Consider the following 26,924-nt stretch of genomic DNA (forward strand, 5'->3'; position numbering starts at 1 on the left):
GCTGAAGGAGGAACGCTCTTCATTTGGTCTCCCTTTTCTCAGTAACATTCTAGTCAGGAGCCTTATCGTGAAACAGTCAATTTGACCCAAAAGTGATTCAGTGGTGAAGTTTTGATAAGTGGGCAAGTATGCCATGTTTTTCCCAACTCCCTGTAATCCATCTCCCTTTCTCTAGATAATGCATCATGTAGTCTCCTTTTCCCGTCAGTTTCTGGTGCCCCCACTGCATGCACCACGGTGAAGGTTCACAAGATAACAAAGCTGCTCCATCTCCCAGGGAGTTTTCAGAACTCCCCACGCTCACTGGACAGTTTCAAGGCCCACTGCAGTGCTGAGGGATGCTGCTCTATTTAGACCCATCTGGCTTCAACATAAAGATGCATCTATGGTAGCTAAGACAGAGAGGGTTCTTATAATGAGCCATAAGGGGAATCCTCCCATCACTCTTAACACATCTGCAAAACTTTCTACCAGGTAGCTGTATTCTCTAATACAGAGACTATTCCTATCTTTCTTTTCCCTCTTAATTTCACCGATTTGTGATCTTAACTCTATTTCTGAATCATATTTGAATTATTTTTTCTCATTTTACACTACATTCCTGTCATTTTATTTTTATCACAGACACATACACGTTTTTAAAAGCAGAAAACTGTATTACTTTAAACACTTGTAATTTTCACATATTGCGTTTCTGCCAGAATGTAATCTTGATCCAAAATAAGGAAGGTCTCATTTTGAAAAGGGCCCTTTGAAAACAGGTTGCAAATTCAAGACACTCCATCGGTTTTAAAAAAACATTCCATCCCTGCTTTAAACTCACAGTGTGTAACCTCCCACAACTGTAACTCAATCAGAAAGTAAGGTGAAGTTTGGCAGTGGGTAAGAAGCATAAAATTTCTCACACAAATGACTGGCAAGAAAAAAGTTACTTTATTCTCCTTTTTAGAAAGAAAGCAATTTAACAGCGTTGGTTATACACAGTCTTTTAACATTTCTGTTCATAAACTTTGTAAAGAAAAAAATACGCTAAATATTCTCATTTCTATTCATGACTTTTCAAAATTATAAAAAGTAACTTCAGAAAAGACTGGGTTTAGGGCAAGGCAGAAAATGTGTTCATTAGAAGTACTAACTTGAGGCCAAAGTGTGGATTTTCCCAGTTTTAACCACAAGTGACACTGCATTCTTAAACTGATCAATTACTTTGAGCTCTCTCAAATTAACGAAAACGTCTCCATGGCTCCCAAATTCACTCCTAGCCACTAAACCTTAAACCAAAAAACCACAGAAGCGCTTCTACAGCTAACATGGCGAAACGTCCTTATTTGACACACATTCCTTTTCAAACGCTTTTTTTTAAAAAATGCTGCGGGGCACGCAGAGCAAGGATTATCCGTATTTTATGGATGGAGACACTGAAATCAAATCCCACGTCGGAGGAAACAAGGCTATTTAACGGCTGAGCCCGAGGTAAGATCCAAGAGTTCTGCCATCTGGTCCAGCTGCCTTCGCACTTCAAAGTCGGTTCGGTTAGTCCCGGCGCCTGAAGTTCCGGGGGCCTGCCGTCACGGGGCGGAATCATCGCTGAATTCCTGCGTTCCCGCTCCTCCGCTGGGAACCAAGAGAGCGGCGCACCGGGACGCGCGACCCCTCAACGCCACCTGGCCAAGCTGTCCTCGGGCAGTTTCCCGAGGCGGCCCTGGACTCCGGTCACCAGACGCCAGGAACTACAGGGGGCGGCGACCCACACCCGGCCCAGCTCGGAGGGTCACTGGGGCCCGCCGGGTCCCCGCCCCCGCCGGCCCGCCCCGTACGCCTCGTCCGCGCGGCGGGCCGCGTGAGGCGGAGCCCGGCCCCCCGACCGGCGCGCGCACCCCGCCGCCTCGCGTCGCGTGACTCGGCGGGGCCGCGCGGGGTGAGCGCCCGCCCGCGCGCGCCACTTCCGACGCAGCCCTCGGTTCAGGTTCCGGGGCGCCGCGGAGCTCCCGGCCTGTGGGTCGCGCGCGGCGCTCTGCGGCGGCCGCGATGGAGGAGGCTGGAGCGGCGGTGGCCACGGCCGGGGAGGCCGAACTGAACCTGTCCCGCGTCAGCGTGTCCCCCGAGACGCTGGAGTCGGAGCTGGAGGCGCGGGGCGAGGAGCGGCGCGGCGCGAGGGAGGCGCTGCTGCGGCTGCTGCTGCCGCACAACCGTCTGGTGTCGCTGCCGCGGGCGCTGGGCAGCGGCTTCCCGCACCTCCAGCTGTTGGACGTGAGCGGCAACGCGCTGAGCGCGCTGGGGCCGGAGCTGCTGGCGCTGCGCGGCCTGCGCACGCTGCTGGCCAAGAACAACCGGCTCGGCGGGCCCGGCGCGCTGCCCAAGGGCCTGGCCCAGTCGCCGCTCCGCCGCAGCCTCCAGGTGCTCAACCTCAGCGGCAACTGCTTCCAGGAGGTGCCCGCCCCGCTGCTGGAGCTGCGCGCGCTGCAGACCCTCAGCCTCGGCGGCAACCAGCTGCAGAGCATCCCGGCCGAGATCGAGAACTTGAGGAGGTGAGTGGGTGGCCTGCCTGAGCGTGGGGAGGCCCCGGGCCCCGCGCCCGCTCTGGGCGCCATTCGGTTGTCACGTACCTGCCTTAGTCCAGGCTCTTCTTGAACTCTCTGGCTGCGAGTACGGCCCTGCCAGCTCAGCGAGTTGCAGTGAAGATCTAATAAGATCGTGGTGGTGACAGCATTTGGTTTGTGGGTTTTGCCCTGTGCAGATTTTCGAGGCTTTTTTTTTTTTTTTTTTCTGGTGTCTTTCTGGGGTTTGGGGGAAGTGAATCGAACTGAGTACCTACTCAGATGTTAACCTGAGGTTGATAGTTACTTGCTCCGAAGTCTTGGGTGGTTTTTCCATGCCTGTAGATCAAAGTTTATGTCTTGTAGCCTGACAGACAACGTGCTCTGATCTCATCCTTGCTTTCCACTACATTTCCTGCTCCATCTTCTCTGTAGCGTTACCAGCAAAACTATTTATGGAATTTACTGAGCTGTGCTGTTTACCAGCACCTTGTAGGCACTGAGTAAATATGTGTTGAATGGATGTAATGACCCTGTGCTGCTGTTCCCTTTGTCTGGAATGCTGCTTACATCTGGCAAACTTCTGTTCATCCTTCAAAACGTGTTTTGAGGGTCATTTCTTTGTTTTCTTTCTTTACTGCTTCCTAGACAACAATTTTGCCTAAACTGTACTTCTTCTGTACCTCATTCACCCTGCCATTGCACTTATTGTTTATAATTCCTTGTTTACAAATCTGCCTCATCTACTAGATTGTTCGGTGAATATATGTTGAGCTAGATGGAAGAAGGAAGCAGAGAAGCAGGGTAACAGAAGTCCCCTAAAGGGGCTCTGCAGGGGAGTGAGAAATAAAACAAGAGCAAGTGTATTATCCAAAGTGGGAGAAAAAAAAAAGTATCTTCCATCTGTAAAATATTTTCACCCTTTATTGAATTTTCTGAGATAACAGAATATTAGAGCTGAAAGGGACCTCAGAGTTAAGTGTAGTGAAAAGAACATTGACCTGAGAATAAGAACTCTTGATGTCCCAGCCTTAGGCAAGTCACTTAAAGTATCCTGACTACAGCTTTCTAATCAGCGAAATGAGGCAGTTGGACAAGATGTCCCTTTGTTTACTCACCAACAGATTATTATTAAGTACCTACCTGGTGTCAGGCACTGTCCTAGGTGCTGGGGATACAATGGTTAACAGGACCCTGCCCTCGTGGAGCATTCTAACAGAGGAGACATTAAACACCTCTTAACTTCATTATTTAATTACGGTTGTTATGAAGTTCTGTGAAGAAGTACAGAGTGCCTTGAAACGCAGTAACTTAGTTTGGTCTTTGAGCAAGTAGCATTTGAATCCAGCTTTTAAAGGAAGAGTAAGAATTAACCAGGAGAGTGTGGGGTGGGATCAGTCCAGATTGAAGGAACGGTGTGCATGAAAACCCAGAGGCAAGAAGGACTGAAGGCCAAAATTTTGAAAGGAGGACATTGCACTAGAGCATAGGGAGGGAAAGTGGCAAATATAAATTTGGACCTGATCCCAGGCCATGTCATATCTTGAAGGCCATGGTAAAGCTTGGATTTTATTCCAAATATGCATGAAAGAGATTTTAAAAAGCACATCTGTCTTGTTGCTGTGCAGGAATGGAGTGGGGAGTGGGTGGAAAGATGAGAAGAGATTTTGAAGGATGGTTGGAAGGAGGCTATTCTAGTAGAATGAGAGATGGTGGTAGCTTATACCAGGGTGATGCTGGGAGAGATAGTAAGAAATATTGATAGAAGGGTTAGTGAGAGATTTAGATGCAAAATTCTCAAGCCTTGGTTCCTTCTAATTTTGCTGTTATGTAATTTCAACATTCTCACTTGAATTTTTTAACATACTGAGAAAAACTCAGAGCAAATATTTCCATCACAGGAGAAACATAGGCAAAAGTCCCGTTTATTGAATACTTACAGTGCAGTAGGCCCTGTGGTAGGTCCTCTAAACATGCTTTTTAATTTTCACAATGACTCTGTGACATGAGAAGAAACTGAGGTGCTGAGAAGTAAAGTTTTAAGATCACAAAGCCAGTGAGTGGTAGAACTGGATTTGACCTTTAGGATCTCTGGGTTCAAACCCATGAGTTTTCCACAGCAACAGAGTAAGGGCTAGAACCTAGTTCTTCTGACTGCTGTTCTGTTAAATATGTGATCAGGAGGATTGGCTAAAGCCATTTTCCTGACTGACCCGATTTTCTGGGCTTACTCACTGTGGGTTTTGGTCATTGTACCTTTGTCTCCAGTTGTGTGTAGGCTCTTTTATGTCAGTGTTTTCATTTTTCAGTTGTACGCTCTATTTCTCTTTACTGCTAAGAATCAGTAAAGGTTTAGATTATCCGCTCCAAATATAAACTCTAGTTGAATATAGGCTGAAAGGGTCATGTAGAAATATACTCTTAGAAGTAGAGTATATTGGCCTGATTCACCCCCTTCTTTTTTACAGGTAAAGAAACTGAGATTTAGTATCAGTTACTTACTTGAGGCCAGATAATGACAGTGAGATTCATGTGGTTCAACCCTCAAAGGCTGCTTACTACTTACAGCTAAAATAATACATTAAAGCTTCAGAAATGTAGACGTGAAGGTGCAGTTACTCAAACGCTAAGGTACCTGCCCAAGAGTACCATCTTCTCTTAGAATATATGCAGAATCCCTAGGCCTCATTGGTAACCTTGATGTATATTATATACTATGCCATGTTGCTTTTAAAACAAAGTGAGGTGTTTCTAGACATTTGGACTGTATCTGCTCTCTTTAACAGCAATTTAAAAAATAATGCAGAGTATATAATCCACATAAAGGTCCCCTTTCTCCTCACCCTCCATCCTTCCGGGAGGGAATAGCAAATAAATACTTCCAGCTTAATTGGTGTATCTGAGCCTCCAGATTTAGCAGGGGATCTTCATGTATATTTTCTGTATTCTGTTGATCCTTTTCCCTGGTGGCAAAATTTTTGAAAAGTGTTTTCTGAAAGATAATTTTGAAGTATAACAGATAAGTAGATGGTGAAAACTTATTTTTATGATTAACTTCATTCCCCTGGAGTAAATTAGGCTTGGTGTGAATCGTGAGGTTCTAGATGTAGACTCTTTCCATCAAAATACGAGGTTCTTCTTCAACAAGTAGGTATAATAACTGTTCGGCTAGTATATGGAGAAACTTGGTTTTGTTTTTATAATGTTGAAAGAGTAGGTGTAATTCATATTTTGACCTGTTTCTTTTTCTGAACTCAACTTTTATTCCTCTCAACTAGCTCAGACATTAACTGGGGAAGAACTGAATAACTTATCACCCAGCAAGTAATAGACTTTATTAGAGGAAACAAAAGCTCCAGGGTTCTTTGGCATCCAGGGCGCTAGACATTGGGAGAGTAGGTTTGAGGACAAGCGAGTTTCGTTGGTACTACTCCCCACAATCTTTTCTTCTCAAGTAATGCCTTCCTTTTTCTGTTCATGACCCGTCTTTCACCATCTGCCTGACATGGTTTTAGAAATTAAAGATACAAGGATTGTGATAGAAATAAAAGAAATTAATGTCCTGGAATGTTTTGAAGCTAGTGTGCACTAGGTTGATATCCTACAAAAGAGACAACCAGATGATAAGTAGAATGCAGTAAAGTTTAAATAAAAACTCTTTTCCCCATTTAGAGTCACATATTGAGTTTTTCTCTGTGGCTCTCAATTCTTCCTTCTGACTTCTTTCTTTCAATGCCTTAGTCTGGGGCAAGTACCAAAAGATGATTCCTCCATTTGTGCTTCTACTTTTGAACATATAATGTACTTTAAAAGCCTGTGGTGAGTATATTTGAAAATGAAAAACTACTTTCTTTATCCACAAATGTATTGTTCTTATTTTTCTGTGTTTCTCTTATTTTCTATTTTCTGCCTCTTTATGTACAAGCGTGTCTCACTTTAATTCCATCTCCCTTTAACCAACCGTAATATAGGACTAACGTACATTTGTTATATTTAACGTCATTTTTGTTTGGGTGGAGAAGCAAAACAGTTCCTACTTATACCTGTGGTTCAGTTGATTGGCACTAAGGGGACCCAGTGTATTTTTCCAGTGGGTCACTGGCCCTTCCTAGAGGAAAGGTACCCACTTCAGTATCCCTAAGGATTGGAGAGGTGAGATAGTTTTCAAGAAATAAATTTAAGGTTGGTCTGTTAACCCTAAACAAAAAAGAAAGGAAGAATTCTCTCAATTTTGTGAATGATTTTCCTGTTTTTTGTTTTTGTCAAACACCAAAAGAATAAAATTATTTCAGGGCTGACTTACAGAGGTCCAATTTTGACAAACACAAGAACTTTTAAACACTACAGTTTTGCTTTAAATTCAACAATAGTTTGCTTTCTCCTTAATAGAAAAGCGTATTTGGAAACAGGAGAGTGTGTTTTAGAAATTTAATGCCCACAAATCATTGAAAGGCTTTTAAGTCCAAGAACTTTGGAAATTATTTGAGTTTCAAAGTGGTACATAAGCCTGAAAATGTAAATTTAATATGCTGGTTGTATACTCTAATTAATGATACTCATCAGCTGCGAAAGAGATTTATATGTTTTTGAAATCATGAACTTGGTTATATTTTAGAACATCAGATCTTTCTCTGCCAAAGTCACAGTAACTACTAAGGTTTGGCATCCTTTCTGTTTGTGTTCCACCCCCCTAACTCCAAAACACTGAGAGAAGACAGTGAGTAGTGACTGACCACCAGACACTAGTTTCTCTTGGCTCCTGACTTAAACATATAGAAAGGACAATATTTATATTTGCTCTCAGACTCACTCTTCCCTTTCATCACTTTATTTTCTTTTCTCCCTCATAGACTAAATTGCAAGTTGTTATTTAACTACTGAATCCTTATAAAAGGATTTCCAAGTTTGCGAAAAATTTTTTCCCAGTGGCCTCATTAAAATTGTTTTCTTTCCAGAGAAATTTCCGTTTTGGACTCCAAATATTATTTTCTACTCTATTCTATTCTAGTAGCTCTCATCATTGAAAAATAGAAATTTTTGAGTAACTGAGCAATAACTTATACCGTAATCTGTAGGATCAAAAAATCCTGCCTAGGGACCCTTTTCACCAGTGCTTAAACACTTATATGTAGGGGGATTCAGTTTTGTATCCAAACCATTGATTTTTGCCACAAGGTAATCCTTAAAAGAGAAAAAAATAGGCTATCAGGGTTAAAGTTTTCTGCTTACTTTTACAGAGCATTGTAAATCTAAAGAGAGAAATGCAGTCTTGAAAAGATTTACACAGTAAGAAATAGAAAAGAGAGTATTGTTAATATATTTTTTAAATGACAGAACTTCTGATTCAAATTGGCTTTTTGAATCACCACACATCAAAGAAGGCTGAGATTATGAAATACAGATAAGAAAGTCAACAAATGGAAAAAATTGTATCTGAGAAGATATGTATAAGGCAGTCTGTAAAGGACTTGAAAATAAGTTTGTTTCCTAACTTCAGAGAGATAAAGGAGGGCACTTCATCAGTGAAACAAGGATAAGAAGATTTAAAACTGACAACTATGAAAACTCCAGTTGGAATTTCTAGAAATAAAAATATATAATTACGAACTCAGTAGGCTGCATGGTAGACTGAAGTCAGCTGGGTGCATAGTGAGTCAGTAAGCTAGAAGATCTTACTGAGGCATTCTGGAATGCAGCACAGAAAGATAAAGAAATGGAAAGTGTAAAAGGTATGTTAAGAGAAATAGAAAATAGATCCTGAAGTTCAAAGTGCTGTTTACTAGGAATTCCGGAAAGAGAATAGAGAGAATGTAGGAAAGGCAAATGCCAGAAATAATAGTAGTTGAGAAGTTCCCACAATTAAAGAGAGCACTCTAAACTGGTATCTTGACACATCATAATAAAACTGTAGAACAAGAAGGATAGAGAAAAAGACCCTAAAAACTCCTAAGAAGAAAAAAAAAAAAAAAAAAAAGCAGATTACCTTCAAAGGAATAGTAATATGGGCTGTAATAAGATAGTAGAAAAGTATGTTCCTCATGCTAAGAAAAAGTAACCATCAACCTAGAATTTTATGTCCAGCCAAGCTATTATTCAGGTGTGAAGGAAAAAAATAAGAACATCAGAGATAAAGGACTCAAAGATTAACAACTGAGTCCTTACCAAAAGAACTTCTAAAGGATGTAGATCAAGAAAAATGAACTTTAAAAGAAATGGCAAGTGCCAAAAACAGTGGTGAACAGAGAAATTGGTAAAACATATTGATGACTGAGTAATTATTGATTGGGAATAAATAAATTTCAATTTATTTTCAAATCAAGGTAGAACTAATTCTAGATGATGATACGAAGGTGACAGAGCAGTGAGCATGGTTGTGTCTTTGGGGAAATGTAAGTCACGTTTCACAACTAGCCTTTGTTCAAACCCCTTCTACTTAGGATAAATTCGTAATCTTTGCCAAGGCCTGAAGGGCCCCCGGTGATCTGGCCTTCCCAGGCCACCTTTCTGACTTCTCTGACCACCACTCTGCCCACTCTATCACCCTGGTATACCCACACTGACTGTGTTGCTCTTTCACAGCACACCAAGCTCAGTCATTTCATTCAGCTCTCTATTCAAGTGCATCTCCTAAGAGAAACCTTTTCTGACCACTCTACCTACAATATTGCTGCCATCACCATCTGATTACCTCCGTTTTTCTTTATAGCACTTAAAGCTATCTGGCATAATATATATACATTCATTGATTTACTTTTCCTCTCACTAAAATGTAAGCTTCTTAAGGTCAAGAACTTGGTCTTATTTACATGGTATTCCCTGGAATGGTGCCTGGCACATGGTCGGTGCCTAGTTCATATTTGTTGACTATATGATAAATGGTAATGTTATTCCATTTTACAGGAAATTGGGGCATAATGAGATTATGTAATGGGCCCAGGTTCTTATACTGGTAAGTGGTGAAGCTAGGATTAAATTAAATAAATACTAACGACAACAACAAAAAAAAGTGGTAGGCAGTATTGATAATCAGAGGAAGTAAATTTTAAGGCAAAATGGATTAGAAGGAAGAATGAGAAATGCTTCATATGAATTCAGGAATGATGCAGCAAGAAGTTTTAAGCATCATGAGCCTGAATGTATCTTCAGTATAGCTTCCATATTTTGAGGAGAAGGAGAGTAAAACTTGACAGGAACTACAGAGGGAAGTACACTAAGAAAACCATGGTTCTGGTAGGAAGCTAACCACCAGAGTAAGAAGGTGAAATAATAAGAGAGACTATAAAATATTTGAACTGCAGTTAACAAGCGCAATCCTAATAGCTACATATTCTTCTTGCACATATAAAATGTGGACAAAAATGGACCATGCTCTAGGCCACAGAGGAACTAGGTTATGCAGAACAAACATTTAACAACAGCAAACCTCTCAACAAATTAGTAAAAGAAAGTCATATAACCTATTAGAAAAATGGGTGAAAGATAGAAACAGGCAATTTTCTAAAGATGTACTAATGGCCCGAAACATAAAAAGATGCTAAACTTCACTAATAATTAGAGAAGATTGCTACTACAGAATGGTATCATTTTCACACCAGCTAAATAGTAAAACGTAGGGGAAAAAAAGTTAAAGCATGTGATGATGTTAAGTGTTGGCAGGGCTGTAGGGTAAGGCATGCTTTTAAATGCTAATTGTAGATTATAATTAACTATAACTCTGCAGGGTAATTTGGCTTTTTTTTTTGATATTATAGCTTGTACCCTAAAATCTGCCACTTCTCAGGCCCTTCCCCCGGAACTCTGATTTAGTGAATCTGAATGGGGCATAGATTTTGTAGCTTTAAAAGTATCCCAGTTAATTCTTACCCTGGAAGTTTGGGTAACAGTTTAGTAGGGTATTTTTCCCTATATTTAAAGGTGTCTTAAAAGATGATAGTGTCTACTGAGCAGATTTAACAGGAAGACAAATTGATATTTATATAGTAATGTAACTGATTCTGCCACCACCCCCATCCCCCCCCCAAAAAAAAAAATCTTTTGGAGAGAGCCTTTCTACAGTCATTACCACAAGGAGTAACAGTACATTTTGGTGCAATACATGCTTTGTCTAAAATGCTGTTAACTTATTATTAGAAAACAGGATAATTATCTGGAACTTTAATTTCATGATAGTGGTCAGTTTTACATAATTTATTTAGTTAGCTTCTTGAAGACTGCATTTGCTATAATAAGAGCAAGGAAGAAACATAGACTTAGGCTGTGTTTTTCCACTCCTCCAAAAAAAGTTAGTAATTTTCCTATTGCCTAGTATTGCCTTGAATCCAAGCCCACCAGCCCGAATACAGGGCTCCTATAATCTGGCCTGTCTCCACCTGTATCTCTGGGTTCCTCAATGTGAATTCTCTTCTTATGTGTTAAAAGGTATACTCATTATCCCATAAAAACCTTCTTCCAACCTGAAGGTCCTCTTTCCTCCCACCCTAAATGGGCTAAATTCATAATCCCACTGGAGTCACAACACTTTTGGGAGCCTTTCCAATCAGAACTGTCTTTTCTCTCTCTCTCTCTCTCTCTCTCTCTCTCTCTCTCTCTCTCTCTCCTTTTTTTAAACTCCTATATCATTTATGGATTGTTCTGCTTATTTTGGCATTTTAATCATGCTGTGCTTATTTGGGCCTTGTTTTGCATTTAACTATAATATTGTCTAACTGGTGTGTCTTATCTACTTACCTGTGATATAAGCTCCCTGAAGATTGCATTAGTCCTCTAGAGACTAATAGCACAGAGAAATCCTGAGTGAAACATTTGCTGAATGAATAAATGATATGTGTTCATTGTGATAAAGACAGTGGGGTATTTGTTCAACTTTTTTTTTTTTCATTTATTTTTGCAGTTTAGAGTGTTTATATCTTGGAGGAAACTTCATCAAAGAAATCCCACCAGAACTAGGAAATTTGCCTTCTCTAAATTACTTGGTGTTATGTGACAACAAAATCCAAAGTGTGCCTCCTCAGCTTTCACAGTGAGTATGTTCAGGCAGCTTATGTACACAGAGATCCAGGCTTAGGAATTATCATCCTGCATTTACCCACATAATTTGTACACGGAAAAGAATTAAGTATTCTCAAAGTAAATGATACATGAGAATGCAAGTTCTGAGGTTTGCTGTGAATTGGGTTGCTTATTTTAAATTTTACTTTTAAATGCTCTGATATAGTCCTCAAAATCATTGAGCCTCTTTTTTTTTAACTTATTATTTTTTTTAATTTTATTCAAGTATAGTTGACTTACAATGTTATGTTCATTTCTGCTGTATAGCAAAGTGATTCAGTTATACATATATATATTCTATTCTGTTATGGTTTATTACAGGATATTGAATATAGTTCCCTGTGCTACACAGTAGGACCTTGCTGTTTATTTATTCTGTATATAATAGTTTCATTTGCTAATCCCAAACTCCCAGTCCTTCCCTCTTGCACCCCGCCCCCCACCCCCCACCTTAGCAACCACAAGTCTGTGCTCTGTGTCTGTGAGTCTGTTTCTGTTGTGTAGATAAGTTCATTTGTGTCATATTTTAGTTTCCACATATAAGTGATATCATGTGGTATTTGTCTTTCTCTTTCTGACTTACTTCACTTCAGTGTGATAATCTCTAAGCCCATCCATGTTGCTGCAAATGGCATTATTTCATTCTTTCATATGGCTGAGTAGTAGTCCATTGTGTATATGTACCACATCTTTTTTATCCGTTCATCTGTCAATGGATGTTTAGGTTGCTTCCATGTCTTGGTTATTGCAAATAGTGCTGCTGTGAACATAGGGGTGCATGTATCTCTTCAAATTATAGTTTCGTCTGAATATATATTCAGGAGAGGGATTGTTGGATCGTATGGCAACTCTTTTTTGAGGAACCTCCATACTGTTTTCCATAGTTCTTGAGCCTCTTTTCTGTAATCAAAAATAGAGTATTACTTTGGCATAGGTTCCCCGAGGTTTTATGGAATTTTATTGATTTATATTTGATATGAAGCATGCCTATCCTAATGAGATAATGTGAAGCATTTCAATTCCTGTTGCATTTGAAATCTTTCCTTTTTTAGATATCTGAATGATAAAGCATGCCAAAAAAAAACCAAAACCCTTTAAATCTAGCATTTATATCAGCTAACACATCAGAATACTCTCTAAGTATTTTAAGCTCTCTAAGATTCCATGGGCAAAAGTCCTTCGTGACATACACAAACATGGGCTCTAATTTAGTTTCAGCACCTTTTAATTTTACTTCCATTGACCTTAATCTTAATTACTCATTCTTACGGGGAAATCGAGTTCTTCACTTAACTTCCTGAGTAGTTTTCTTGCTTATGGCTGTTGATTTTTGTACTGCATTCGTTCTAGGTTGCATTCACTTCGTTCCCTCAGTCTTCACAATAACTTGCTGACATACTTGCCTCGAGAGATCCTCAACCTTGTTCATTTGGAAGAATTGAGTTTGCGAGGAAATCCATTGGTTGTTCGTTTTGTTAGAGATTTAACCTATGATCCTCCAACTCTCCTGGAGTTAGCTGCACGGACCATTAAAATTCGAAATATTTCCTACACTCCCTATGATCTTCCTGGGAATCTTCTTAGATACTTGAGTTTAGCCAGCAATTGCCCAAACCCAAAGTGTGGAGGTAAGTTAATTCAGTGTCTTTGTTTCCCATTCATTTAGTTACTTTTAAATTAATGATCTAAATGTTATTTTAATTATCTGTCTTCTTTCAGAGAAAGGCAGTTTGTCTCTGTTCCTGTTTGCCTTATCCCTTCACCCTTTTACCAAAAAGTAAGATATTTCACCCTCTCTGGGTTGGTTGGTTCCTTCCTTCCTTCACCTCCTTCCTTCCCTCCTTCCTTCCTTGCCTCCTTCTCTCCTTCCCTCCCTCTCTTCCTCTCTTCTTTCTTTCCTTATTTTTCTTTTCATGATACTTTAGGATTCATACACAAGGAAAATACCCAGAAAGTCTCATCTTTCTTGGAACTGTCATAAGATAAGGTAAGTTGGTAACATGAGAGGAAACACAAAGCATAAAGAGTTCCAGTTGCTTTAGAAGAGTATCTAAAATGTCTGACCACCTTTCATATTTATTTGAAGGACGTTTTCTTAGACTCACCTTTCTGAGTATCAGGTACCTTTATAGAGTACAATTCAAGATGTATGAGAATAGGTTGGATGTGTGCCAATTTCAGAATGAACCCTGGAATTTTACATTCTTTTAAATTCATGGTTCAGTTTCTTGAGTTCAGAGCATAGAGAGAGAATTAAACAAATAATATAATGTAAGACAGAGTAAAGTAGGAATCCAAACTACTATTGAACATTAAAAGGAGGGAGAGAATACATTTATTAGATCTGGAAAAGATGAGACAGTTCTTAAAGTATGAGTTGAATTTTGATTTGGTTTGATTGAGGACAGAAAACTTTTCAGATGGAGAAAGTAAAATTGGAAACAAAACAATATGGGCAGAATGTTGGGTGAGTAATAATTTGGCTCAAATGTACGGTTAAGGGAGTAATGAGAGAAGAGTGAAAGATACATTGAGGCCAGGTTATGAAGGGCCTGAAGTGCCAGGGTGTGTAGGGGAGTTGGTGAATGATAGCAGCTCATTTTATTTTGGCTCCCTCATAAAAGACTACTTTTTTAAAAATTCAATTTAATGAGGGTACAGAAAGGTTTTTATTATTGTAAGATAATTGTAGGTGCCAAGGAAATGCTACATAAATATGATCAGAGCCAGCTGAGGTTTTCCCCAGGTGTTTCCTCATGCCTTGGAAACTATTATAAGGCTAAAAAGAGAGAAGATGATTTAGATTTATCAAAGAATATTAAAAGGTAAAAAAGATATTTCTAGTTTAAAAAAAAAAAATGACACTACGCTGGGCCATTTCTGGCCACTTACTCTTAGAAGTAGAGACTGCTGTACCAAGTTAGAAGTGCTTAAGAATTTCTCTGTGATTCTCCTTTCTGAAGTTGGCTTTAACAGTGGCAAGAGACAACACTCACACCAGACCTTCAAGCTTAATCTGTATCTAATCGCTTTGAATCTGTCCTTTTCTAGAAATGGGCCTCTACAAGAATTCTCTTTTCTCTCTTAAATGGTTTCTTAATGAGTTCTTTAGTATACTGCTATGTTATTTATCTTAGGAATAAAAATACTTTTTAAATTATTAGCTTAAAATTGAAGTGAACCATTGACATTTCCCCCTCAGATTCCTTAGTTATTGAACTCTAAGATAAAAAAAAAAAGTAATTTCATATTTTGTGAGATACTTTGTCTGTATAGTCTGAGATCTTACAAATGACAAGATAGTATTATAGTATTTTAGCTCTTGGTAACTCTTTAATGCTTTGTTTTATAAATTCGGTTTGTTTCAAGAAGCTGACACATTTTGGGGGATTTATTGTTAATATTGATTGATCAGTTTACTGAATTTACTTTCCTGAATTATTTAAAGTAACATACCATGAATTTCCCTTTTTAAACTATGAGTTATACTAACTTACTATGGGATCAGAAAATAAGAAAGTTAATGAGAAGTAACAGGAAACAAAAATAAATGGAAAAATTTTTTCTCCTTTGCTTGGATCACATCTTTTTATTTTGGTCCCTTATATGATATACACAGAGTAGTTGGTTCCAGAGGAGTCTTAAGTAGAGAACAGAGGTTGAGATTCTTCCCCAGAGAGATGATGGGACCCAGGGTTCTAGGTGTTCTGGTTATACTGCAACCATTGTGGCAGCCTTCATGGGTTAGAGATGTGCAACATCCAGTAGGAGGAGCAGCTAGAACCCATGACACTGCACCTCTGCTTTCCTGTCATCTCTAGCTGTATTTTTACTTAGCTGAAGGGCCACAATTCAGGAGCACTAAATTAGGAATCAGAAGAGCTGAATAGTACTTTCAGTCTATCTAGCAATGTATAATTACACGAAAGTCAAGTGAGGTCAATAATGAAATAGCTTTGAAGCTGTAGATTTAGACCTGTGGAAATAGGATGGCATTTTGTTACTTTTAGTTTTTCCTTCCCAATACATAAGGATAGGGGTACCAAAAGTCGTCTCCTTTCTGCAAATTTTGGGTATAACAACTAATTCCTTAAGATCATTATCAAAGGAGCCTTGTTGTTGTTGTTGTTTTTTAAGTTTCTTGACTGTGCAGTAGTACCAAGGAGTGGCTTGGGGGATGGAGAAAGGGCACTTTAGGTATCCTGTAATCTCCTTCAACCACTGTCCACCAAGTCTCCTAGAGAAAACAAGCTAAGTAAACAGTGTCCTTTTGACACCAGCTCCCTTTAAGATAAATCTCCTGGCCTTCTCTTTGTAGTCAAATTGCTGTTCCTAAGACCTTCCAGTATTTCTATAAACAACCGTGGAAATAGTCACTACCCCTGCTTAAGACTCTCAAGAGAGAAAACTGTAAGACTTTTCTTCAGAATGCTGGAGATAGGGTTGAAAAAGAAACTGTGGTTCTTTGCTTTGTAATGATTACTTTGCACTTATTCCTTCTTCTCTCCAGGAGTCTACTTTGATTGCTGTGTCAGACAAATTAAATTTGTGGACTTCTGTGGGAAATACCGCCTCCCTCTGATGCACTACCTGTGTTCGCCAGAATGCTCTTCGCCTTGCAGTTCTGCCTCTCACAGCTCCACATCCCAGAGCGAATCTGACTCGGAAGATGAAGCTAGTGTGGCGGCACACAGAATGCAGAAAGTTCTTCTTGGTTGAAAAGGGGGCAGGGGTGTGTGAAACACTAAAAGACTGAACAGAGGTGGTTAGAGAAGAGAATAGGCTTTGAAGTTCACTAGAAATCGTATCTGCATCTTAAATGTCCATGACAGAGTTGGAGATGGTATAAAAGATTTTGTGTTTCTAGCCATTCAGCAGGGATGAGTCCAGTTCCATGTTTTTTGGATTCTTTGAATATAATTCACTCTGAATGGCAGTTTCAAATTTAGCTGATTGTGTGCAGTTTTCACTCAAGTTTTACATGAATGACATAGCAGAATGAAACATCCTGAAGAGCAGTGCTGTAATAAATCATGAGTGGTGTAATTTGTGACAGTTGACATGAAGATAGAAATGATCAGAGCTATAATTTTTACCAGAGCTGTCCTTGAGTTTAGGTTGAACGCTATACTGTAACAGGATTAGCCCTCCTTTCTTGTATTGCCCATACGTCTGGATTAGAGTTACTCAGATAAGCTCACAGATGGTTACGTAGGACCTAAACCTTTCTCAGCTACTGACTGGTAAAGTAAGGGATGTAACTTTTATATGGGGTTTTAAAACTCTTCAGCTCTGCTCCTGTGTTCTGTATGATTGTTGTTACCCTTGTATAGTCCAGCAGTGACTGTAACAGTGCCTTAATCATAACAAGGATTTAGAAATTTATTTAAGAAATGATACCAGAGTAGCCTACAACCTGACATACTATGCAGCACACTTTAAAATATGCATTAACAGAACTACGTAAACAACTCTATATCTGACGTCTGAGCTCATAGCCACCTTAATTTCACTTTTTGTTTAAACAAGTCACTTTTATAATTAATGGGAGGCCACAATCTTGACCAATCTGTTCATCATAAGACAGAATAATAGTTTTCGATGGAAAAATCTGTCATTTCTTTTAACAGAAAGGAGATATAAAATAGGAAATTTCTTTATGTCTTGCATTAAAGGAGTGGGAAAATGATTTTAAAGGTTTTAGCAGTCCAGTATGACTCCTTTGCCTATGTGTACTGAACTGTAACTTCCTCTGATTTTAAAGAAAAACTAGAGAAACATTACAAGTGAAGTAAAATTGGGTGCAGCAGTTATTGTGTTCTTACACAGTAGAGCAGTTTCCAAAACAAGTTTAACCATGAAATAAATACTTTTTGAAAATAATATATTAATAAAATATTTTAAGTGTATTAAAATATACCCTTAAACTATAGCAGAAAAATGGTTTCACAAATTGCCAATAGAAATGACCAAATTTTTATTAACTAGTATGCAATAAAAATTGAGTTATAGTGCAACTGTAAGTTGACATTGTAAAATAAAATACACAGCACACACTAGCAAGCATTAGATAACTAACCTGTAATAACATAGTGGTTTGGTGGTAAATACTACCTGTGGAGTGATACACAGGTCAGGAGCACAGCAGAGCATCAGATGGTCTCCCTTCTGACTTCTGGCGTTCGTGATTGGGGCACATCATTTCCTAAAAGCAGGTTGTTGTATAATAATGATATGTACATATGTTAGGTTTTTGTCATATATACATTTTTTGTTTTAGAAGAAAATATACTGTAGGATAGTTTATTATATGTTAATTCATGAAACGTCATGAGAGTTTCATGACTGCAGTTGTGAAACGCTGCTATACAGTAAATCCCTCCACTCCGTTGTGATGTCATAAGATTCATTTTTCCTTTTAATCCAGAAATTTTCTGACTGTATCTGTAGAAGTAATGTAGTATCTTTCTACTGCCTGGCAAAGTAGTACGTGGGTGGTTATGTCATCAAATGGAAGTACTAAAAAGTCTTTGTTTTCTTCTCCATGTGAGCCACAGCAAGCTGCATACTACACAATATGCAAGATAAAGATGGCTTAGGCAGTGCCTAAGTGGCAAGCCCAACATTTAAAGTGTTTTAAGTAAGTGATTTAGGTAAGATAGACAATAATGTATTCATAATAAAATACTCAAATTGATAGGACCAGATTTTTCTGGCTTAAATGCCTGAGTTTACGTCCTAATTAATTACCAGTTTGATCTAAGTAACAGCTTGGGTAATCTTCTAAGAGCTAGTCTCTGTGAAATAAACAGGTAGGTGTGTAAATACGGTACCTAACCTTGCCAGCTTCCAGGACGAGGATATACTGATTGATCTTTTACAGATGTAAATAGGTCCAACCAGAAACAGTCCCTAGTCTTTGCTGTGTAATGTAGATATATGCATTGTATACAGCAAAATGTCTTTCAACAAAACGTTCATTATGCTTCTTTGTATGTACATTTGAAAATCTCTGATCAGTGTGCAGCTCTTTGGTGACTTACTGAAATCTATATTTAAGCTGCTAGTTTTATCTTTTTTTTTTTTTAATCTTTGACCTAACCTTTCATAAAAGCTGCTAATAATTTCTAAGCTTTTCCCTGTTTCTTTTCTCTACCTTCCCTGTTTTCATGACTGGTGACTGTAGAAATTAACCAGAAGTGAGATACAGTTCCAGAGTCCTATAGCTGTCTATGTATTTGATAGTCTCTAGTTGCTGAGTCACTTGTTTGTGTGTAAGTTTTTGATATTGCTCCAGTTGGACAGTTTTAGTGACCAGAACTGCAGTGGATAAAACTATTTAACCAAAACATTTATGTGTTTAGAATGGAATTCTTCAGTGCTAATATTTGAAATTGAGATGGGTACATTGAACATTCTTAATAATCTTTATTCCTGGAATCTAGTTCTATCAGTGTCACCAAACTGAGTCAGTGAAACAGTCCTAGGATTTTAGGAAATAGGAAGATTAGCTAATATAATGTTTTGCTTCCATGGTGCCAGGGATTGGCTGACCTAGGGACAAGCTAGGCAGGGTTCTCAGCATTCCCTGTATTTGTGTAGTGGATGTAGATCTGAGGATTACTGTTTATATTTTACTTCTAGATGTTTGCTGAAGGAGTCTCTTACTCTAAAATTCCTGATATTTGGAACTTCAAGTTAAATGTAAAAGTAAAGCCTTGCATTATAAACTGTACCTCAAACTTGAGAAATTTTTGTGTTAAAGTTAAAAGCAGTTCCACACTAGTGCAGGGTAATACTGCAGACCAGTTCTACCAAACATTGTTAAGTACCAATTTTAAACAAAAGAAGACAAGGAAAAGGCTGATTGCTGGAATGTTAAATGAAAGAAATCTTTAAAAACCAGAAAAGGCAGGGAAAGGCAAGTCACCAGACACCCAGGGAGATCCCTGAGCCAAGAAAGTTTTTTAAAGTAATATTGAATTGTTTTGAAATTAAGTGACCCACTAACTACCATCTGAAAGCCTGTTTATCACTAAATTTCTTCAGTTTCTGCTAATGGGAGATTGTCCACATCCCTCCATAATGAAGGGGCAGCAAATAATAGGATTTTCTTGCAGCCAACCTTGCTCTTTCCAAAGGGAGAAAGTAATACCTCATTAACCTGGAATTTGTGGTACACCCTTGGTTAATGTTTACCTTTTCACTATGTAAAAGAGAAAAAATACTAAACAGATAATTAGTACAAATAAAGTTTGATCTTGTAAAGCATTTTAGCAGTAGCTATTTATATAAAAAGTTATTCTAAATAAGACCCTTTGTAGGCAGAACTTTTTATCAGTTATAGTATGTATATATAGTGTGTAAAATTTGTTAAGCTGCATTTATTTAGCAATACATAATTTTTACCTGTGACCCCCTTTCTTATCTAGAGTAGAGATTTTATTATGTCAGTATAAATATCACTCCCCATTTAGTCCAAAATAGTCAGCTTTGAAGTCGTGTTGAGCATTTAACAGCAGTAAAGGCCGCTGTGTAGGCAGTAAGCAACATGACCTGGAATCCATAGTTCTGATTCCCACCGTATAGAAAAGAAGTTATTTGACCTTCACTGTTCCTGTGTTAAGCACTATACTCTGTATAACATTACTCTGATGAACTTAATAGCATCCAACTTTGTATTCTTTATTATAATTATGATCTTTTTAAAGGCAGCAGTGCCCTCAGTTGTGCTTAGAAAGTGTGTGCCTTAAATCTTCCTCTCTGGAGCCAAAGTTTGAGGAACTATGTCATGACCCTTTGCATTTGAATTGAGGGAGAATGACTGTGATCCTGAAGGACTCCTTCCCATAAAACTAGGCCTAACATCTGTAAGTCCAGGGCTTCTGGAGAGGGAGTCCCAATCACGCATATGTCATAGAAGGATTAGGGTCCCCGAAATAAAATCAGTGAAAGGTATATTCTCCTTCATATTATTTTATAAAGAAAATATATCTGCTACCACTAAGGGATGACAGCAGTTCCTAACCAATTCATATTAATAGCGTTATATAAAGATATTATTGCCGTGAGGCTTAGCATATTTTGTGCTTTCTTTGTAATACTGGGTTAAAAGGGGGGTATGTTTTAATATTTTTGCATATAAATGTCCCCATTCTTTTTCTGTCCGTACTTGGTTAATATTTGCTAAGAATTGATGTAGAAAAAGTTCTCTAACAACAAACATGACACATTATCGAATACTCACAGGGTAATATTGATTTGGGTGCTACTAGACTTTTACCTAGCACTTGCTTGTCAGTCTCAGTGTCTCGTGAGGGGCAGTATTCAATCTAGTTAAAATTTGTTAGTATAATGAAGGTTGTTTATATACCATTATACCAGAAAGTGATGGTTGGAGAGACTATCTGCATTCACCAGAAGTTACTTTCTTCCTTTTGCTGTGAATACATTGGATAAAACTATTTTATTTTCAATTCCAGTTATGGGAAGAAACTGGGGATACGCTTGACATCACTATTGCTGGTACTACAAAAACATTACTAAATTGGCTAATTCTTCTGTCTGCAACTGGTGTTTTAAGAGAATCCTGTCACTAACTTGAATGGCTGACAGTGATGTGTTATGGAGAAGGATTGTCAACAATCACTTTACAACAACTATGAAGAGAACTGTGTGCCTGCAATTGGTGTCTGTTGCATTTCTGAGCCCACTTTGTATTCATGAGAAACTATAATGGGAGAAATATTTTAAATAACAAGTATTTTAACTTTTTATAACGTTTGGGACTTTGAAGTATCAACAGAGGATATTGAAAATATATGTACTTTAACTTTAGTGAAATTACTTTTTATTATCTGATTTCTTAATTTTCTGTATTTGAATTCTTGTGAATTAAGAATATCTGTAGGTATATAGATATTTAAAACAATGGTAATAATAAGTGTAATTCATCAATGTGACTCAATAATTACATTTTATTTTCAAGATAAGATGTAGTTTATTGCATCAGATTTATATATTACCTTGTAATGGAAATGCTCTAAAAAGAATATTTAAGCTACTTCAATTCTATACCTCCTTTTAAAAGAATGTGATCTAATATTAACCCTCTGTGTGAATTTTGCCTTATCAAACATTGTGCCTTGTTTTATTAAAAGTGTTTTGTTGGAATCTAATTCTGTATTCTGGAAAAGTAAAAGTATTTTAGTTTTAATTGACAAGCATTTACTTAAAAAATCTAAAATCTTTATACTGTTGGTTTTTGCCTGATTACTTGCAATACCATTGCTCATCTATTCATTGAATTTTTTCAATACATGAATAATACATTAAGCGTGTATTAGTATTTATACTCTGCTAGATGCAGTGATGAACTAGACCAGATCCTTTCTATCAGAGTTCCTTCTGCTTCCACAATCTTAACAGACTTATGAATGCATACTCTAAGAAGAAATTAGTGAGGTCATTTTGCTAATGAATGTCAGTTACTTCTTGCATTTAGTCCAGAATTAAACAATCTTAATGCAAAGTAGTATAGTATTAACTGAGCACATTGATATTGCAGTATTTACTGCCATTATTTTGGTGACCCTAGAACACCTGACATATTTCTAGATTCCAGAATTTGGAGGAATATTGTGATTGGTTATGACTTGAGGTAAACAGAATGGGTGGGAAAGACACAGTCCACAAAACAGCTGATATTTCAAATTTGCTGAAATGGAGAAAGCTCAGCACTTCCGTGGTTGGTATGTAGGGAAGTCTTCTTGGTGCAGATGGGCTCAGAAGTTTGAGGGCACAAGGGAAAAAACATTGGATGTAACTGATCTTTCCTGAGGATAAAACTAACCTGCCTAGTTGAGGATGTTCTCCTTAGAACAAGTGTCAGAAGAAATTTTTCTTCTTTAATGACTTATCTCTCTAGGTACTGCATGGGAAGCCAGAACATTTCAGGAGCTACGTGAGACTTGGACATTCATAACATCAGTGATTGCCAGCTTTACCAGCGGGTCCATCCACGTGCCCTAGAATGTTAGAGCTTGAGGAAACCTCAAAGGTCTGAAACTGACTCACTTGTTTGAGAGATGAAAAAATTTAAGCCCAGAGAGGCTTGTCCAAGACTTCACATGGTGAAATCTTAAATCCAAGCCTCTGGTTTCCCAGATCAATGCTGTCTACACTATAGTATGCTGCTTTCTTTATTTAATACTCTACTGTGTGACAGGACATCAGTAACAGCATTGGTACTGCATTGTAATCTGCCAACCGGCATCAAAGTGATGCTGTCCTCACTAATCTAGTGGGAATTTTACATCTAGTGGGAAACTTGAGATAAGAGTAAATATCTGGGTAGCTCATTACGTTTACAAAGTACATTCAAGGCTCTACCTTGTTTAATCCTTATGACACTGTGAGGTAGGGCTGGACTTGGTGAAGTTTGTTGGTGTGGTTTTGTCACACGCTTTACCCTCTTCTGAGTTTGAAATCAATTAAGAAATTGACATAGATTTGAGAAAGGGATCTAGATATCAGCTTTATCAAATCAGAGTTGAACTTCTATTCTCCTTAATTGAATATAACCAACCAAAATCAGGCTCCCTCTGCATGGGCCCTCTATCCCCAGATAGCATTTTGCAAGACTGACCCTAACACCACAAATCCAAAGGAAGTCAAGTCAAATCTTAAGCTGTGTTGTGCTGCCCAATTAGTATTTCTCCCACAGGGAGGAAAAAGATCTAAAAAGATTTTTTCTGGGCAGCTGTTCTCAACCCTGGTCGCACTTTAGGATCACTATGGGAGCTTTCAAAATATACAAAATTATGGGCCGCTGTCCCCAGACCAATTGAAACCTGATCTTTAGAAGTGGAGTCTGGGGTTCGATAGTTACAGAAGCTCTTCTCTGTGACTCAGTTACCCAGCAAGGGTGATGATTCCTTTGTGAAAATCCCTTTATAGTAACTTGAGGTTGGTGAACTAGGATTTTTACAGATGAAGAAATGGGCCCAAAGTGGTGAAGTGACTTGCCCAGGTTCTTTTAAGATAAATCGTGACAGAGCTGGAGCTAGAATCCACCTATTTAATAAAAAAATTTTTTAATTGAATGCCTACTTTAAACCAGGCACTGATTACTAATCCAATGTTCTTTGCTTCTCCCTGTCAGTTACCTTTTTCCTGAACTGAAATGTAAATTGGATGTACATTTCCTGGATATAAGATGGTATATTCAAGTGGAATATTGAATTGGCCATATTGAAGCCAGCTTCAACTAAGGCAGAATACCTGCTGAATCATGGAGCACAGAAGCAGCAAAACAGATCAATGTGACTAGAGACATTCGTAAAAGGATGGCTTGGTCAAATATTTCAGGATAAAGCCACAAGGCACGAGATAGCCTTTCCATGGGTGAGGAAAACCCCATCAAGTCATACACTGGTTCTTTTCACCACAGGTAAACAAATGGCTAACATCCTAAGCAGCAGTGATGAACAAGTTGACATTACCAAGAGAGATAAGAAAATGTAGACATCTGCCTAGAAGAAAACACTATAGTTCATCCATAAACATAGATTCTTTTGCTAGTAAAACAGTAAGAAAAGTTCAATTCAACTACACATTTTTATAAGCACTATGCATGATTTCTACCCTGGTTTCTTTTAGATCTAGCTATAAGATGACACGATTATTTTACTGCTTAAATAATAATGCAAAATTAAGACCTCTGTAAGTACATGGAAGATTTAAATGGAAAAGTAAACTTGCTCATGATGCCAAGGAAACTCAAAGAAAAAAATAGTCTTAAAATGTTACTATTGGTATTTTCTTTCTATGAGTAAAGACTGAATTTAATGTTGCTTTGGGGTTTTTATAGCTGAATTAAATAAAGATTTGTGAAATAAGTTTAACTTCTTGGAAATTAAGCTTATGTTACAGTTAGAAAAACTTCTACAATTTTAGGATTTTGTCATTATTTGTAACTTTCACCTGTTTGTAACCTCGACAGTGATCTCTGAGGTTCTTCCTAACTGTGAGTCTACAATTACTTGTGTTCGAAACTCCTTTCTATTTTTTGTGGCTCTCAAATATTTGTAAGTTCTTGCATCACTCACCACACCCTTTTTAGTCACCTCTGTTTAGGTCTTTTAATCTTTTCTCCTAAACCAGTGCACGTGCAGCCAGGGGCAGTGCGAGTGGAATAATGAGGACTTTGCCCCTGAATCTGCAATTAAAATTCTACCCTTTATATTATTTCCAAGGGTTTGTCGTGGTGGGTAAGTCAATAGGCAGCTTTGAAACAATGTTTCTTATTTCTGCTGAGGGCAGCATCTCATAAAAGAAAGGCATTTGTATAAATGACCAATGGATAAAAATGAATCAGATGATTGCTAGATCCCTGTGACTTAAGCTTTGGCATGGCTGTAATTACATTTTTAACCCTGGCCTGCTATATGAATTTCTCTCTGGTTCTAAGTGATCACAGAATCAGAGATTTGACAGCGAGAATCTGAGACGTCACCTTCAGACCACTTTACGCGAAGAACAACTCAACCATCAGGGTGAAAACCTATCCTATTTTTAAATACCTTAGAGAAGATAATTTTCTTCTATAACAATTCCAAAGTTTAACAATTGTCACTAGAGGAAATATAATATTTCCTAAGGTTCTTGTGATCTGTGCTAGCCAGATTGACGTGAAGATAACTTTTAAACTATGTATGTCAGCAGACAGGCACAGTGACACTAGTGAGACCAAAGTGTATTATGTGAGTGTGTGTGTGCGCGCCCATGTGCAGGCACACACATTATATTGTCTTAGTACCTTTGCCCAGCTCCCAAATGCTGCTGCTCCCTTCTTCTCAGTACACTCTCTGTCCTTTTTCCTAATCCAAAACTCCTCCCACCACTATAAAAGCCAATGCACACAGGAGTCACACTTCCGACAGTTCCTACTTTGTGTTTGTGCAGCATCTATTGGGAAGAGAAAAATGAGAGAACAACAAGATCACAGTTCTATGCAGATGAGACATAAATCCAATAATAAAAGAACTGGACATTAAGCTGTGATGAGAGGAGAAAAGAGAATTCTTGACAGTGATGCTTTCAAGAAGCTTCCCGACTAGTGTTCCTGACTGAGAAGCAGCCTGACTCGTGTAGATACAGGAGGTGCTGTATCCAGAGGAAGAAAGGATGCTTGGCTCAACGTTTCATGGATCCCCCTGTGAGAAAGGTTGACGACAGATATGTGAACCAAAGTGAGGTTATATATTCATATTACATGAAATCACCACATATGTCTACGTACATGTTAATTGTTATAAACTTATCCCAAAGAAAAGATTTACTCTTTTACTTTTTTTTGGGGGGGGGAGGGTTGAACTCTCAGGTAAATATAATCTCTTCAAGATACCATTAATGAGAGGAAGATTGGTTCTTAGTGCCTCAAATCAACATTTGCATCTACATGACCTTCCTACCTTCCTAACTGCCTTGAATTGGGTCAAATCAGTATTTACATTCAGGGAAGCCCAAATCCTTATGCAATCCCAAACACACACACACACAGATACCCCGTGCAAATATACACACATGCACACCCAAAGACTGAAGTTTGGTCATTGGGCACAGATTGCAGAACACGCCTGTCACTTTCACCTGACCACATGGCCCAGAGAGGAATAAATGAGCTGGTAAGTGACACTGCAGGCAGTGCCGGGCTCACTGTGTGAGAGGATTGATTTTTTTTCTCCTTTGAGAGGTGCAGTGCCAAAGCCAGCTTAGAGAAAAGGCAAAGTACTTGATCTGGCATAAAGTGGATGTCTCTTTTCTTAAATGGAGATTCGGAGGGATCTGGCTATCGTTAATGAGCCTATTACCCTGATGATGGTGATTTACCTATATGAGCCCTTTAGTCCCAGGTAGCCAGCAACTAATCTTTTGTTTAATGCATGAACAGCAAATCAGGGCTAGGCAAGCCCTCGTACACCAGCAGATCCAGGAAAACAGGCCCCACGGACATGTGCCCTCATAAAATCAGGCAGGTAGGAAGGCCATGTAGATGCAAATGCTGATTTAAGGAAATCCCTTGGCACTAAGAACCAATCTCCAAAAGACAGCTGCATCACTGAAGATTTTTAGTGCCGGCATCTTGCTTTCCTTCCTTTTCTTCCTTCTCATTCTCTTATTCTCCTCCCCCTCGTTTTCTTCCCCTTCTTCCTCTCCTTCTCCATCTTGATTATAATAATGACGTGCAGGTCACAGAATTAGACGTGGAGGACACAAGAGGCAGTCGTGCCTTCCAACAGCTTAGTGAGCAGTTAAGAGTTAGAACACTGAGAAGAC

General features: G+C 38.6%; 1 protein-coding gene across 2 annotated transcripts; it reads left to right on the forward strand.

The window, feature by feature from the left end:
• The first annotated feature begins 1,910 nt into the window (after window positions 1–1,910).
• On the forward strand, window positions 1,911–25,910 carry LRRC58 (leucine rich repeat containing 58). 2 transcript variants are annotated; one of them, XR_009047725.1, is made up of 6 exons: window positions 1,911–2,528; window positions 11,428–11,556; window positions 12,936–13,213; window positions 16,096–22,644; window positions 23,749–24,036; window positions 25,551–25,910. XR_009047725.1 is itself a non-coding variant. In XM_057697062.1 (4 exons), the coding sequence occupies exons 1-4, from the start codon at window positions 2,029–2,031 to the stop codon at window positions 16,302–16,304; spliced, it is 1,116 nt and encodes a 371-aa protein (XP_057553045.1). In that variant the 5' UTR covers window positions 1,911–2,028; the 3' UTR covers window positions 16,305–25,910. The 2 variants fall into 2 exon arrangements, 1 of the variants encoding a protein (XP_057553045.1); XM_057697062.1 differs by having other exon boundaries at window positions 16,096–25,910.
• Window positions 25,911–26,924: the final 1,014 nt, after the last annotated feature.

This window comes from Hippopotamus amphibius, chromosome 10, assembly GCF_030028045.1.
Source record: "Hippopotamus amphibius kiboko isolate mHipAmp2 chromosome 10, mHipAmp2.hap2, whole genome shotgun sequence".
Lineage (NCBI taxonomy): Eukaryota > Metazoa > Chordata > Mammalia > Artiodactyla > Hippopotamidae > Hippopotamus > Hippopotamus amphibius.

Bases quoted from the DNA above. Each gene is read 5' to 3' on its own strand.
- LRRC58 (XM_057697062.1), top strand. From the start codon at position 2,029: ATGGAGGAGGCTGGAGCGGCGGTGGCCACGGCCGGGGAGGCCGAACTG. The intron at 2,529-11,427 runs GTGAGTGGGTGG...TTATTTTTGCAG, and splicing joins GAGATCGAGAACTTGAGGAG to TTTAGAGTGTTTATATCTTG. The intron at 13,214-16,095 runs GTAAGTTAATTC...TCTTCTCTCCAG, and splicing joins CCCAAACCCAAAGTGTGGAG to GAGTCTACTTTGATTGCTGT.